The following is a 16,112-nucleotide window of genomic DNA, read 5'->3' on the forward strand; positions in this document are numbered from 1 at the left end:
ACTTGTTTTAATAACAAAATTAAATAATTCAAATTTGAAAAAACACTAGGAAATTATATGTTTATACTCTAATAGTTGCGAAAAAGTGAATCATTTTATTTGGATCAAAATCTTTTACAATGAAGAAGCTAGTAAGGTGATAAAGTGAGCAAACTACAAAATCATTAGAAATCAGAAACAATCATATATATACAATTTCGCTAGAGAATTAAGAGGGGTCCAGCGAACTCCTGTTGGATTGGATCCCTAAACCTATTTCACCATACAAGCAAGAAGCTACATCTCAATTTACCCACAGTGAACCAAATTAATCCTAGAAAATCCAACCTTTCACCATTTGACTGAAGAATCATTCAAAATCCCCCCAAACTGCAGCGCCTCCCTCCCACCTTCGTCGTGCGCCATTTCTGCCCGCCGTCAACCTAGGTGAGCCGCTCTATTCCGTTCCAATTGAGAGACACCACCGAGGTTAGACACTCAGCGAAGCCTGCCACTGCTGCCGCATTTCGTGGTTGCGGCGCCATTGAATCAAAATCCCCAAACTACAGCGCCTCCCTCCCACCTTCGTCGTGTGCCTTTCTTGCCCGCCGTCAACCTAGGTGAGCCGATCTATTCCGTTCCAACAGAGAGACACCACCGGGGTTAGACGCTCAGCGAAGCCCGCCACTGCTGCCACATGTCGTGGTCGCGGCGCCATTGAATCAAAATCCCCAAACTACTGCGCCTCCCTCCCAACTTCGTCGTGCGCCTTCCCTGCCCGCCGTCAACCCAGGTGAGTCGCTCCGTTCCGATCCAACTGCAAAACACCGCGGGGGTCAGACGCTCGTCGAATCCCGCCGTTGCTGCTGCATGTCGTCGTCGCGGCGCTGTTGAAGCTCAGCCCAGCTTTCCGCGACTGTTACTCGTCATCGCCGCACCACTGAAGCTCGAAGGTCCCTCGAGTGTTCTGCCCCAACGGACGCCGTGTCAAACTCGTACAGGCGGCGCCGTGAAGCATCGTCTGAAAGCACTCCTCAGTAGGTAAGTATTAATGGATTCATGGGTGTTGCTTGATCTTGGTACGAGTATAATGGATGTTACTAGATTTTGTATTAGAACATATAATGACACAGTCATATAATGTGTTTTTCGAATTATTGGATGTTACTTCTAAGTACAATTAGAGGTTTGATTATAGGACTTGAATTGGATTTTGTCAATTACTAATTTTTTTTTTAATTGGCAAAAAATATGTTAAAACCAAGGTTGCGAGAACTGAACTGATCATTGAAATGAAATGGTTGAATCGTGGTCGAATCGATTTCATTAAATATAAAATAAAACTATTAAAAGTATAGTATAAATCTTTTAAAATTTAAATTCAATCATTCATATAATAATAAAATTTAAAATTTTATAACCTACCCACTAATTAAACTATATCTCATCACATCATTAAAATTCTACATTCAAATTCAAAAATCACAATTTATAACTAAAAAAAATCATTGCATAAATACTATATCGATATTCAATCAACAATCACCAACAATCAATAATAATATCAATAATTACTTAATTAGACAAAACTCACTCAATTAATGTCAAATTACTAATTAGAAATAGCTATGAACTAATATCATCAGCAACATTTTTTTAAGATGAGCAAAACAAACTATTCCCTGCCCCCTTGAAACCTAACTTCATGTTTCAGCCATTACAGCAATTACAGCAAAATAAAACTTCAGCCATTACAGCAATTACAGCAAAATTCAGAATTACAGCAATTCAAAATCTAAAATTATATCAATTCTGTTCAGCATTATAAAATTATACCAAAATTCAATTCAGCATTCAAAATTCAGGATCTGAAATTATATCAAAATTAGGAGGATTATTAGAAGAATATATTACAGAATATATAATTCCACAATGTGATCACTAGTTTTTAGCCATTAACAGAAAATAAATTCAAAAGAAAAATTAAGTTCCTTTATAAACCAAAGAACGAAACAGAAAATAATGTTAGAATTACTTTCAATAGCAAGGGTATGTGCCAAATATTCGGCCCATCATGGAGACAGAAGTAATGTTCTGAAAAACAGTTTTGAAATTCTATTCAGCAATCCGTATTACAGCAATTCTGTAGCAGAATTAACAGAATAAAAAATTAATTGAAAAACTAAAGAACTCTGCAGCAACTCCAGCAAGCCAGTGATTCATATAATTAATAGAATAAAAAATATTAATTAAAAAACTGAAGAACTCTACAGCAACTCCAACAAGCCAGCAATTCATATCATTATGAGTTTATCAAAAAAATTAATTAAAACACTAAGAAACTCACTGAGGCAGAGAAAGCAGAGACGGCCTAAAGTGGCATAGCGATTCTCGGCAGGACAGAGGCGGCCGACGACAGAAGCTATGCCCCGACCTTCCGACGACGACGGCGACAGAAAGCTTCAAACGGACCACCCGACGACGACGATGGCGATAGAAGCTTCGAGGGGTGATGGTGGCAACGAATGGTGGCAACGACTGGTGGCCACTGTCGGTGCCGATAGTGGACTGTTGTTGGCTGAGAGAGAGAGAGAGAGGGGCTGCTGGCTAAGAGAGAAAGGGAAGTAGCGCCGTAGTGGGTTAGGGATTTTGTGCCATTTTGGTGAGTGAGACTGATGAGAGTGAGGGAGAAGGGAGAAGGGATTTGGGCAGAGAAGAGAATAAGAGATGAGTTGTTGATGCTGAGTACGATGGGTGATTTAGGGATTATAGTTCAGCTTAGTTGTTTAGCCTTTTTCTTTTTTTTTTCTTTTTCTTATAGGGACAAAACGACGCCGTTTAGAGTTTTTTTTTTTAAACCAAAAACCGGTTAAAAAACCGAACGGTTCTGCCGGTTCATCGGTTAACCGCCGGTTCGATCGGTTTTTTTACCGATTTTTTGTCAGACGGTTTCTGAGCTTACCCGAACTGGCTAGGTGACCGGTTTTTGGTTAATCCAGTTGAACCGGCCAGTCCGGTTCGATTTTCAGAACCATGGTTAAAACGGAGTCCCCAGTGCGTTGTTTTTTTTTTCTCGGAATAAAATTACGTTCAATTATGGTGATTATAGGTCGATGCAATTGTTAGTCACTGGATGTTGCTGTCGTTAGGGGTCCCCACTTGCTGTGAGGCATGTGCATAAAGATTGGATATTACAGTTTTGATAGATTGGACTGTTAAATTTGTAGCAAAATTCTTTTTCTGTTCCACTAAAAAAGTGTATGCTGTTTGTTTCCCATATTCTTTATTCTCCGTTGAATATTAAAAAAGTTGATGGTATTTGGTTTCTATATTAGTGTTTCTCCATTGAATCGGTGGAATCTGCGTGCTCCCGCTGTGCAATGTTTTTTAATGCTGAATGTGTAAGTTTGAAATTTAACAACACATTCACAATGGATTAAATTAACAAAACACTGTGAAATGAGGCTCCTTTTTCCCCAAATTATTTGTGTACATGTTTTTTATCATGTTAGGCGTTGGTTGGTTTTAATATCAATGTGGATGATTCTAGACCGGTTTTGTCTATTTACATGTCCAAGTAGGTGTGTTGTAGAGGTGATTAAATTTATGTGAATTGCTCTTTGTTGTTCGCTAGCTTCAATGTACTTATGTCATAATTTTCCCTTGTGTGAATAACTTCCCAAAAGCAAATATTTACAGATTATAAAACCACCCCAATTGTGCTGCCGAAAAGAGAAGTGAGATGGGGAAAAAGGTAAAATGATATTTACCGTTATCGACGTGTCTTCCCACATGATCCTATTTGTGACTTACAGCTAATATTTTTATTGTCAGAAATTGTTAGAGTCGCGATGCTCGCCCAGCTACATTCATGATATAATGAGTCAGCTCACTAAAAACAACACGGTTGAAAAGCTTGCAGAGATAGAGGAAATTGGCTTCGGATTCTTGAGGCTTATACCGTATTGAGCGGTGAAGCAATACATCATGGTTCATCTGACAGAATCGTACGATGTTGAGAAAAGAACCTTGTTAGTCGACGTTGGCAACATCCGCCTCAATGCCAAGTTAATCGGGCGGATCTTCGACATTCTATCTCGTGGTAAGTTTCGCTTTCAAAATTAATTAGCGTGTCATGCGCTTGTTCGTGCAAATATCATTGTATATAAAAGAATGGAGACTGCCAATGGAAACCTCAATCAGGAAAACACACCTCAGGAAACAACTGACTCCAGAGTTCCCGATCCAGGCATGCTCTCAATAGCACTAGTGCAACATGAAGAATGGGAATTCGACGAGAAAGTTTCTCAATACAGCTATTCTATGGCAACAGAATCAGACAGGATGGAGTTTAGGAGATATTTCATACTAGTGGTACTAAAAATGTTCTTGTGGCCTACAATACAATAGGTAATTTCGCCATGGCACATTTATCCCGTTCTGGATGTTTCTGATCCTAGAAGATTCAACTGGCCACTGCATAATCTAAAGTGGCTGGACAAGGCAGTAGAGTAATATAAGCTCAAAGGGAACAAAACTTGTGAATGCTGCATGTTCGTCGTGCTAGTCGGATGCATTCAATGAGTATTAGTAAACTGAGCATATCTTTTATGTTGTAGAGCATAAGTTGTCCCCTTCTTCTGTCTAGGTACTGTATTTTCAACGGTTGAAACACAGTCAGCTGGATAACTGTCATGAGCTAAAACCATGGCTCGCTGCGTGGACCGCAGAAAATCTAGAAAAGAAGGCGACATATATCCTTTCCGAGGTACTCATTTATTCGACTGTCTCTGTATGTTCAACTATGAAACTCTCCGCCGTCCACTATAAATTATTCCCGTGTTTAACTCGCTTTGCCATATGCATCTTATGAATGGTGTTTATGTTGTCTCTAATACTTTAATCATTGTATGGCCTTTTTATGTAATTAATCTACTCGACTGGTTTCTTTATGTTGGCATTGGTTACTTTTAAGCCAGTATCTAAGTGGATGTTGCTTTTGATAGGCATCAGGATGTTTCCTTCTTTACTAAATGGATGTTTCTGCATATGTTTTTCGAGTTTTCATGTGTTAATCATTTGTGAATGCCTGTGTTTTGTTAAGAAGTTAATAGATTTTCTTTTCTTAGATATTTCTCAGCAGATTTCTTGGTGTATGTAACCCATTTGTTTTTTACTAGATATAAGTAACATTTCGTTTTGTTAAGCGGTAGCATGTTCCGTGTTTAAACAAAATGAAAATTCCTTTATTTTTTTGCATACATTTATAGTGGTGAAATTGTAATGTATCTGATTCTTTAAGGACTGCATGGCCTTGTTCTGTAATCAATATACTCGGCAGGTTTCTTTGTGTTGGCATCAGTTACTTTATGCTAATATCTAAGTGGATGTTGCTTCTGAAAGCCATCAGGATGTTTCTTTTCTTTACTAAATGGATGTTTTTGAATATATTTTTCGATTTTACCTATGTTAGGTAGTTGGGGATGACTCTATTTTTGTAAGATGTGAATGGATTTTTCTTTTTTGGGTTGTCTTACTGATACCTGTAACTTTGATTTTAATTCCAGATTCTTTGCATGTCTTAAATCTGGGGCCCTCGCAAACAGAAAGGGGAAAAGTGAAGACTTAAAAGGCCGATTACCTCAAGCTGTAAGAAAAAAATTGCCAAAAAACATAGTGAAAACACGGAGGAAAAGCTTCGATTCCTCCAAAGGTAAGCACGTATTTACGTGTTAATGTGTTAATATATTGTTACTTGTGGTGTATGTGTTGCTATGTGTCATGTGTAATTAACTTCATTATTGTTTTTTGTATTCTCATTGTGTTTACAAACAGGGAAGCTCTGCCGGTAGAGAGAGCGAGCAGGATTCAATGGAAAGACAACCACTTAGAAGCACAACAAAGCCACCTCTAAATAGAAAACGGTCACCGCATGCAGAGAGATCGAAAACTAACCTGGAAGTGAGTATATGTTTCTGATTGTGTATGGATTTAATTCTGTACAAGCTCAAGTATTTTCAGATGTTCTTTTTCAATGCAATTAGATGTTTCTTTAAATGACACATTCGATGTGAATAAAATGGATAAGTCTATCAGCAACTAAAAGAAAGGGGGGAGTTAAAAGAGACCAAACATGTAAGTCCAATGCAAAATTATCTGCAGAAAAAGCTACCCTAATGAGACCAAAGGATAATGAGGATAATGAGCTTCTTGCTAAGAGGATGCGCTGAATGTTTCACCAGGCAGTTGACCAACAGAATAAAAGAATGGAGACTGCCCATGGGAACAACCTCAATCAGGAAAACACACCTCAGGAAACAACTGACTCCAGAGTTCCCGATCCAGGCATGCTCTCAATAGCACTAGTGCAACATGAAGAATGGGAATTCGATGGGAAAGTTTCTCAATACAGCTGTCCTATGGCAACAGAATCAGACAGGATGGAGTTTAGGAGATATTTCATACTAGTGGTACTAAAAATGTTCTTGTGCCCTATAATACAACAGGTAATTTCGCCATGGCACATTTATCCCGTTCTGGATGTTTCTGATCCTAGAAGATTCAACTGGCCGTTGCATAATCTAAAGTGGCTGGACAAGGCAGTAGAGAAATATAAGCTCAAAGGGAACAAAACCTGTGAGGGATGCATGTTTGTCGTGCTAGTCGGATGCATTCAATGAGTATTAGTAAACTGAGCATATCTTTTATGTTGTAGAGCATAAGTTGTCCCCTTCTTCTGTCTAGGTACTGTATTTTCAACGGTTGAAACACAATCAGCTGGATAACTGTCATGAGCCAAAACCATGGCTCGCTGCGTGGACCACAGAAAATCTAGAAAAGAAGTCGACATATATCCTTTTCGAGGTACTCATTTATTCGACTGTCTCTGTATGTTCAACTATGAAACTCTCCGCCGTCCACTATAAATTATTCCCATGTTTAACTCGCTTTGCCATATGTATATTATGAATGGTGTTTATGTTGTCTCTAATACTTTAATCATTGTATGACCTTTTTATGTAATTAATCTACTCGACTGGTTTCTTTGTGTTGGCACTGGTTACTTTTAAGCCAGTATCTAAGTGGATGTTGCTTCTGATAGGCATCAGGATGTTTCCTTCTTTACTAAATGGATGTTTCTGCATATGTTTTTCGAGTTTTCATGTGTTAATCATTTGCAAATGCCTGTGTTTTGCTAAGAAGTTAATTGATTTTCTTTTCTTAGATATTTCTCAGCAGATTTCTTGGTGTATGTAACCCATTTGTTTTTTACTAGATATAAGTGACATTTCGTTTTGTTAAGCGGCAGCATGTTCCATGTTTAAACAAAATGGAAATTCCTTTATTTTTTTTGCATACATTTATAGAGGTGAAATTGTGATGTATCTAATTCTTTAAGGACTGCATGACTTTGTACTGTAATCAATATTCTTGACAGGTTTCTTTGTGTTGGCACCAATTACTTTATGCTAATATCTAAGTGGATGTTGCTTCTGAAAGCCATCAGGATGTTTCTTTTCTTTACTAAATGGATGTTTTTGAATATATTTTCCAATTTTACCTACGTTAGGTAGTTGGGGATGGATATGTTTTTGTAAGATGTGAATGGATTTTTCTTTTTTGGGTTGTCTTACTGATACCTGTAACTTTGATTTTAATTTCAGATTCTTTGCATGTCTTAAATCTGGGGCCCTCGCAAACAGAAAGGGGAAAAGTGAAGACTTAAAAGGCCGATTACCTCAAGCTGTAAGAAAAAAGCTGCCAAAAAACATAGCGAAAACACGGAGGTAAAGCTTCGATTCCTCCAAGGGTAAGCACCTATTTACATGTTAATATATTGTTACTTGTGGTGTATGTGTTGCTATGTGTCATGTGTAATTAACTTCATTATTGTTTTTTTTATTCTCATTGTGTTTACAAACAGGGAATCTCTGCCTGTAGAGAGAGCGAGTAAGATTCAATGGAAAGACAACCACTTAGAAGCACAACAAAGCCACCTCTAAATAGAAAACGGTCACCGTATGCGGAGAGATCGAAAGCTAACCTGGAAGTGAGTATATGTTTCTGATTGTGTATGGATTCAATTCTATACAAGCTCAAGTATTTTCAGATGTTCTTTTTCAATGCAATTAGATGTTTTTTTAAATGACACATTCGATGTAAATATAATAGATAAGTCTATCAGCAACTAAGAGAAAGGGCCTAAATCATCGACTAGCTTTGCATAAGTTTGTTAGGTTCATTTCAATGTACTTGGATGTTTTTTTACCCAACATATTCGTTATGCGTAAAACAACCTAACAAGGGAGCTACACAAAAAAATGGGGGGGCTAAAAAGGACCGATCACGTAGGTCCAGCCCAAAACAATCTGAGGAAAAGGATCTCCCAATTAGCACAGATGATGATGAGGAGAATGAGCCTCTTACTAAGAGGATGTGCCGATATAACCAGAGGGTTGACCAACAAAAACCAAGTGCCGATCCAACCGAAGGCAACCTCAATCAGGATAACGCTCTCCATGAAACATCTGTCTCTAGAGTGCCCGATGCAGGAACACTATCCGTTGCGTTAGTGCAACATGAAGAATGGGAGTTCGACGGGTAAGTCTCCTAAGCAAAACTATTTTATTTTGTGGTCTATTTTGCTTTTTAGTGAATTAGAAATTGTATCCGTATACAACTGTCTTTTCTCTAACATCGATTGAGTTTCTTGCAATAATCCCGATTTCCTGTCGAACAGAGACCCCGAGAGTGAACGAATATGACAATACCTTAAGCAACTGCATAACAAAAGGCCACTGCAGACCGTGATGCCAGCCACTCTGTCTTGCATGACTCCTAATCCAATAAGCAAGAAGATTTCACCTGGCATGATTCGGACGGAACAGAAATCTACCCAATGTACTCCTATAAAGGTGCATCCACTGCTAAAAGGGCGAAAGCTGGACGAAGATGATATGAGCAATTACGACGATGGACTGCCGATGGTTTGTTGGAGGTTGTGGCGTCCTATGAAGGAAGGCAGCATCTACCCAGCGCCCGGGTAGCAGTGAGCAGATGTCCTCTCGGACCAATGATAGATGCTGCCTTCCTTCGTAGGACGCCACAAGATAGATGCTGATTGAGGTGGCCTTCGGTTGGAGCGTTATCCTGATTGAAGTGGCCTTCAGTTGGATCGACACTTGGTTTTTGTTGGTCAACCCTCTGGTTATACAGTCGGCAGATCCTCTTAGCAAGAGGCTCATTCTCCTCATTATCATCTGTGCTAATTGGGAAATCCTTTTCCTCAGATTGTTTTGGGCTGGACCTATGTGATCGGTCCTTTTTAGCCCCCCATTTTTTGCGTAGCTCCCCTGCTAGGCTGTTTTACGCATAAGGAATATGTTGGGTAAAGAAACATCCAAGTACATTGAAATGAACCTAATAAACTTATGCAAAGCTAGTCGATGATTTAAACCAATACAGAAACCAGTCGAGTAGATTGATTACATAAAAAGGCCATGAATGATTAAAGTATTAAAGTATTAGAGACAACATAAACACCATTCATAAGATACATATACCAAATCCCGGAGTTCAGTTGTTGTTCGTCTATGGAACCTCCTTTTGATGGCCACGTGCGCCGGACTTTTGTCGTCCAGGGATGGGAATTCATTGCCTACAGCATGTCCGTGTGTCAGTCCAAAATAAACTATATATACACAATGATATTTGCACGAACAGGCGCATGGCATGCTAATTAATTTAGAAAACAGAACTTACCACGAGACGGAATGCCGAAGATCCGCCCGATTAATTTGGCATTGAGGCGGATGTTGCCAACGTCGACTATCAAGGTGCTTTTCTCAACATCGTACAATTCAGCCAGACAAACCATGATGTATTGCTTCATCGCTCAATACGGAATAAGCCTCAAGAATCCGAAGCCAATTTCATCTATCTCTGCAAGCTTTTCAACCGCATTGTTTTTAGTGAGCTGGCTCATCATATCATGAATGTAGTTGGGCGAGCATTGCGACTCTAATAATTTCTGACAATAGCAACAGTAGCTGTAACTCACAAATAGGATCATGTGGAAAGACACGTCGATAAAGGTAAATATCATTTTACCTTTTTCCCCATCTCGCTTCTCTGTTCGGCAGCACAATTGGGGTAGCTTTATAATCTGTAAATATCCGCTTTTGGGAAGTTATTCACACAAAGAAAAATTATGACATAAGTACATTGAATCCAACGAGCAACATAGAGCAATTCACATAAATTTAATCACTTCTACAACAAACCTACTTGGATATGTAAATAGACAAAACCGGTCAAGAATCATCCACATTGATACTAAAACCAACAAACGCCTAACATGATCAGAAACATATACACAAATAATTTGGGGAAAAAAAGTGCCCCGTTTCACCGTGTATAGTTAATTTAATCCATTGTGAATGTGTTGTTAAATTTCAAACCTTTCACAACAAGCACAACCCAGTTAAGCATCTATATGTAGAGTCAACTCAATAGGATCTATTTGCAACGAGATTGAACACATTCAACATTCAAAAACATTGCGCAACGGGAGCACGTAGATTCCACCGATTCACCGGAAAAACACTAATATAAAAACCAAATACCATCAACTTTTTTAATATTCAATGGAGAACGAAGAATATGGGAAACAAACAGCATACACTTTTTTTAGTGGGAAAGAAAAAGAATTTTGATACAAATTAAACAGTCCAATCTATCAAAACAATAATATCCAATCTCTATGCACATGCATTTCAACAAGTGAGAACCCCTAACAACAACAACAACATCCAGTGGCTAACAATTGCATCATCCTATATTCACCACAATTGAATCTAATTTTATTCCGAGAAAAAAACTAACGCCCTGGGACTCCATTTTCACGCATTTTTGGCCAATTTAAAAAAAAAACAACAACTAGTAATTGAGAAAATCCAATTCAAATTCTACAATCAAACTTCTAATTGTACTCATATGTAACATCCAATAATACAAAAAATACATTATATAAATGTGTCATGATATATTCTGATACAAAATCAAGTAACATCCTTTATACTCGTACCAAGATCAAGCAACACCCATGAATCCATAAATACTTACCTACCGAGGAGTGCTTTCAACGATGCTTCATGGCGCCACTTGGAGGAGTCTGACGCAGCGTCCGTTGGGGCAGAACACGCGAGGGACCTTCGAGCTTCAGTGGTGCGGCGATGACGACATGCAGCAGTCGCGGAAGGCTAGGCTGAGCTTCAACGACGCCGCGATGACGACATGTAGCAGCAGCGGTGGGCTTCGCCGAGCGTCTGACCCCGGCAATGTCTCGCAGTTGGAACGGAACGGAGCGGCTCACCTGGATTGACGGCGGGCAGGGAAGGCGCACGACAAAGGTGGGAGGGAGGCGCTGCAGGTTGGGGATTTTGTTTCAATGACGCCGCGACCATGACATGCGGCAGCAGCGGCGGGCTTCGCTGAGTGTCTGACCCCGGCGGTGTCTCTCAGTTGGAACGGAATGGAGCGGCTCACCTGGGTTGACGGTGGGCAGGAAAGGCGCACAACGAAGGTGGGAGGGAGGCGATGCAGTTTGGGGATTTTGGATGATTCTTCAGTCACACGGTGAAAGGTGGGGTTTATTAGGGTTAATTTGGTTCACGGTAGTTAAATTGGGATGTTGCTTTTTGCTTCTACCGTGAAATGGGCTCCGGGTCCGGTCCAGTAAAGTTGACAAGAGTTGGCTGTACTCTTTTTTTTATTTCCTAGCAGAATTGTATATAAAAAAAATCTTTTAAAATGAAAAAATTAATAAAGTGATAAAGTAAAAAAATTACTACCAACGTAACAGATGGATGAGAGTTTGGGTCCCTTAACCATCTCTCCCGAGTTTCATAGGATGGGAATGGAACTTGCTTGCTTCGGAGGGTCGCTCACTTTGTGTGCCTCTGCAGTATTCGAGGGATTAGTCACTGGGTTTCCGGACAAAAAAAAAAAAGTAAAAAAATTACCGAGTCATTGGAAATCGGAAACAATCGTAAAAGGATTTGATGCATCTTTGTATGCTATTTCCTTTGAAATTGCTTGCTTTCTTTTCATCAGCTATTGCACCAAATTTGGACCTTAATCAGAATTGAAAATTGTCAATATTTGCAGAAAATTGTCTAAGTCTCATCATATTTTTCTCCATGTTTGCACATTACAATCAGCATAAACATAATACATAAAGGAATATGGATGGATCAGTTTGGCCCTTGATTTGCCATTGTTATGTGATATGGTCTTTTGATGAATTCAACTATTGAACCTTGATTTGCAATTGTTGCATCGTATTCAATACCAAATTTCACACTTGATTTTCTAGCTGATAACATTTAGAAGTAGTTGGAGTTATATCAGTCTGTTAAGTGTAATTAGAAGTGGTTAGAGATTGTTATAACTGTGCCAGCTAGGACAAGTTAGTTAGACTAATCTTTGTCTACAAATACAGTGTAATAAGTCTCTCTCTGCAGTTGGTTCAATAATCACAGATCAGAATCTTCTACACTCTTCTCAAACTCTCTTCTCTCTCCTTAAACTCAGGCCTGATACCTTTCACTAGCAATGATAAAAAAAGAAGTTAAATTGCAATGACTAACACCACCTACTGCTACCATGAATTCAAACAAAAAATTAGAGTAACTACGGGAACATAAAAGCATGGATTAGGGAACATGGAATTGATGTGAGTTGAATTTTCTGAATCCTTATATGTACTCCAAGTTTGTTTTGGCAGATGATACTTGATTCATCTCTTTATCCCCTCAAATTGGTTTCCCTTTCAAATAAGTGATTCAAATATTGGAATCATTTTTTCATTGTATTTTTTGTTTTATCTATTTCTTCCACTATCTTTGAAGAAAAAATTTACTCAAGTGATTGGTTTTTCAACACAGGGCATGAGTATCAAGTAGCAATCATCCAGTAGTTTTGTATTGAAAGATGACAGAGCTGCATGTCTTCAAATTTTACTAGCCAAACAAAACTCCCGCACAAGAAGTCCGTCAAACTGCATCAAGTTACTCATCTACGGCACGAAGTCATTAATATGGATTAGTGGTAAAAATAAATTTAGATATTTTAGGGTTATATTCCATAATCATCTTTATACTAAACAAAATATTATTATCCACCAACACATTCTAAGTATGTTTTGTATAATCAATACGAAATGATACATTATTTAGATTGGTATATTATTTTTTGTGTATATGAAAACCTTATACAAAATGATACACGTTAGTTACTTTCTTATTGTCTTCAATGCTATGAGCTCCAACAAGGCAATAATATTGAAAGAATCCTGATGTTAGGCATTTGGTATCAGTAAAAGGAGATGAGATTCTACTCCCTGCAGTTAAAATTTCTAATACAAGTCATGGCTTTTACTACAAGTATACAACAATACCACATCTCAATGGAAGAAGGAAGAGACAAAGACTGTCATGATGTGTGGTTTTCATATTCCTATTGCATCAAGCAACTGGGAATGTTGAGACACTGAAACTAGCGAATTTGCTACAATTGCGCCACTGGCAGCAACGGCTGGGACCCCAATGCCAGGAAAGGTGGAGTCTCCGCAACAGAAGAGGTGTGGGATGGGTGTTGAATGGCCAGGAAATGTTTCTTTGCCAGCTTGCAGTGCTGGTCCATATGTTCCTCTGTTCCTTCTAAGAAACCTTTCATGTGTCAGTGGACTTCCAACTAATTTCACTTCACATTTCTCCCTCTTGAAGCCTTCACCAAGGGCTCGCTCCACAGCTTTCCACATTACCTCTGATCTCTCAGCTTTGAGCTTTCTATATTCAGCACTTGTACGATCAAGTCCTTCCCACAACTCAAATGGTTCAGTTCCTGGCATATAAGCATGTAACACATGTTTCCCAGGGGGTGCCAGATTAGGACTAAGCACACTGGGTACTGATATCAGCACTACATTCTGGTCAGCATCAACACCTCTTCCCCAGTCATTTACAACTATGTGATGAATCCCCAGATCATCGCGGATACCCTGCTCAATCAAAATATTGTTGTGACTTGTGACACTGACAATGCTATCCACAGCTTCAAGCTTAAAATAAATCAGAAACAGAAAGGCTGGCAAACCTCAGCATCAAATCCCAAATGGAGATGCATGAACGATTCACATTGAGGGGTGGATTTAATCCTATCTGAGTAAGACTTTGGAATAACTTCTTTAGGAAGCAAATTCAAAGTGTCCCACATTGATGCATTGCTTACAACAGCCTTTTTAGCTCGTATAAACTGCACAATGCATAATAAATATTATACCCATATACCTCAGTTTACCTAACTAAGGTTGATCTCTTGCGCCTATTCTTTTAGTCATATACTTACTTGACCACTTCTCAGTTTGACTCCAACGGCTCTGCCATTTTCAACAACAATTTTTTCCACATGACTCCGAAGAGAAATCCGTCCACCAAATTTCTCGAGTCCTCGTATAAGAGCATCAACAATAGCAGCAGTTCCATCAAGGGGGTATTCTAGACAGCATCCTGGTTTGTACCATTCTGCAAACATATAAATCTGAAAAGTTTGGGGAAAATAGCCGTTTAGACATCAACACAAAAAACTGTTATTGGTAAAATTCTTGTGATAGCAGGAAACATTTAGTAGTTACCATCTCAGCAGAGAGTATACCATTAGTTTTGACCCCTGCAAGCAAGAATGCCAGTAGGTCAATCCAATTCCTTATGAAAGGATCTTTCAGTTCCAATCCATCAAGTACTTCCGAGAATGGTCTGAGAAGTTTTGTGGCCCCAAGAGCACCCTGAGGTCCCATTTGAACAAAGGATTTTATGAGAGAAGGAGCATATCTAGCTGCTGCAGTCGAAAGAACACCCAAATCTCCTCGAATAGATAGAGGAGGAAGCGCCATTGCTGCTGTTGAAAGTGGAAGTACAGCATCCTGTCAAGAAAGTTATAAAAATTTTCTATTGTCAAGCTTATCAACTCTCGAACATTGTTTGCATAGAAAAGCAGAATGTTAGAACTTACCAGAAGTTTCTTCCATTCTTGAACAGCATTTGGACCTGCATACTTCTCAAGGTCCTGCAAATAACTGAGGTAATTAGTAGAAATCAAAACAAATTAAGCAGCTAGGAATGAGATGAATATGCAAGTTCCTTCCACCTTAAAAAATTCCGTAGGCCCTATTCTTGACAAGAATTCACCTTCGGGGATGTAGACCATCCATGAATCATAAGTGGCACATGGGAGAGACTCGCCCAATGCATCTAGAACCTGGGCAAGAGGATTAGCCTGAGGACCCCTTGATTGCAATCCAGAGAATAAAGATGGACCAGAATCAAACTTGTAGCCTTTGATATCAAAAGAATGGGCAGCCCCGCCGGGCTGGTCATGGCTTTCGACGACAACCACATCCTGCTCGTATCTTGCCAGAAGTGCTGCACAGCACAGTCCGCCTATCCCGCTTCCAACCACCACAACATCAGCCTCTGCTGTAACCGTGGCCGTGGTTGAAGGAGGAGAGGAAGATGCCACCTGCACCTTCCACTTGGATGAGGATACTCTCTCACTCGGAACAAGAGGAAGACCAGGAGGAGGATATCGTAACGATCCAACTCCCATCATCATATTCATGGTGGATTTGATGATATTCTTTGTAACTTCCTCATCCAAACTTCAACCTCGCTCTTCCTTCCCAAATCTCACTCCTCACTCACTCCCCTTTAGATTTCTAGTTGTTAAATTAGCCACGTCACCAGACTTTTTGTGTGTGTGACATTTTTGGACTCCTCCAAAATTATTAACTACTTCACAAATACCATGCTATCTATACCCCTCAATGCGGGAAGCACAAACGTCATATCAATATATCATGATTTCTTTTCTTTTTAGTAGTTTTAACTTTTAAAAGAGAGTGAAGAGTTAAAATGGAAAAATAAAAAAAGAAAAAATGACTTTAGTTCTTTATTTTATTTCCAATTCTTTATATTTCTAGCTGATGGCTCACATTGGTATTTACTATTTATAACATCAGGAAGTTATGATTATGACGTTAAATTTGTTAAATTCTTAAAATATAATATTGATAT

General features: G+C 39.1%; 1 protein-coding gene and 2 long non-coding RNA genes across 4 annotated transcripts; 1 reads left to right on the plus strand and 2 right to left on the minus strand.

The window, feature by feature from the left end:
- Window positions 1-227: 227 nt before the first annotated feature.
- Window positions 228-8,144, plus strand: LOC110262667 (uncharacterized). The gene is made up of 5 exons (XR_015902476.1): window positions 228-1,020; window positions 5,547-5,692; window positions 5,815-5,940; window positions 7,644-7,789; window positions 7,904-8,144. It is a non-coding gene; the product is annotated as an uncharacterized LOC110262667 (long non-coding RNA).
- A 1,244-nt stretch (window positions 8,145-9,388) lies between these two features.
- LOC107635809 (uncharacterized) lies at window positions 9,389-11,615 on the minus strand. Of its 2 annotated transcripts, none has more exons than XR_001619297.3 (4): window positions 11,104-11,615; window positions 10,090-10,144; window positions 9,742-10,009; window positions 9,389-9,637 (listed from the first exon to the last, which is right to left on the minus strand). It is a non-coding gene; the product is annotated as an uncharacterized LOC107635809 (long non-coding RNA). The 2 variants fall into 2 exon arrangements; XR_002347563.2 differs by having other exon boundaries at window positions 10,090-10,157.
- Window positions 11,616-13,322: 1,707 nt separating this feature from the next.
- LOC107635799 (prolycopene isomerase, chloroplastic) lies at window positions 13,323-15,864 on the minus strand. Its single transcript, XM_016339366.3, has 6 exons — window positions 15,187-15,864; window positions 15,052-15,105; window positions 14,675-14,962; window positions 14,389-14,580; window positions 14,137-14,295; window positions 13,323-14,041 (listed from the first exon to the last, which is right to left on the minus strand). Exons 1-6 carry the CDS (start codon window positions 15,655-15,657, stop codon window positions 13,490-13,492), a joined length of 1,716 nt encoding a protein of 571 aa, XP_016194852.1. The 5' UTR covers window positions 15,658-15,864; the 3' UTR covers window positions 13,323-13,489.
- Window positions 15,865-16,112: the final 248 nt, after the last annotated feature.

Source organism: Arachis ipaensis, chromosome B1 (assembly GCF_059453495.1).
Source record: "Arachis ipaensis isolate K30076 ecotype BB chromosome B1, ASM5945349v1, whole genome shotgun sequence".
Lineage (NCBI taxonomy): Eukaryota > Viridiplantae > Streptophyta > Magnoliopsida > Fabales > Fabaceae > Arachis > Arachis ipaensis.

What these genes read in the sequence shown, in the direction of transcription:
- LOC107635799 (XM_016339366.3), bottom strand. Translation starts at nt 15,657, where the DNA reads ATGAATATGATGATGGGAGTTGGATCGTTACGATATCCTCCTCCTGGT. An exon ending in GGCCTACGGAATTTTTTAAG is followed by an intron (nt 15,106 to 15,186) that starts GTGGAAGGAACT and finishes AGTTATTTGCAG; the next exon opens with GACCTTGAGAAGTATGCAGG. An exon ending in AAGAATGGAAGAAACTTCTG is followed by an intron (nt 14,963 to 15,051) that starts GTAAGTTCTAAC and finishes CTTTCTTGACAG; the next exon opens with GATGCTGTACTTCCACTTTC.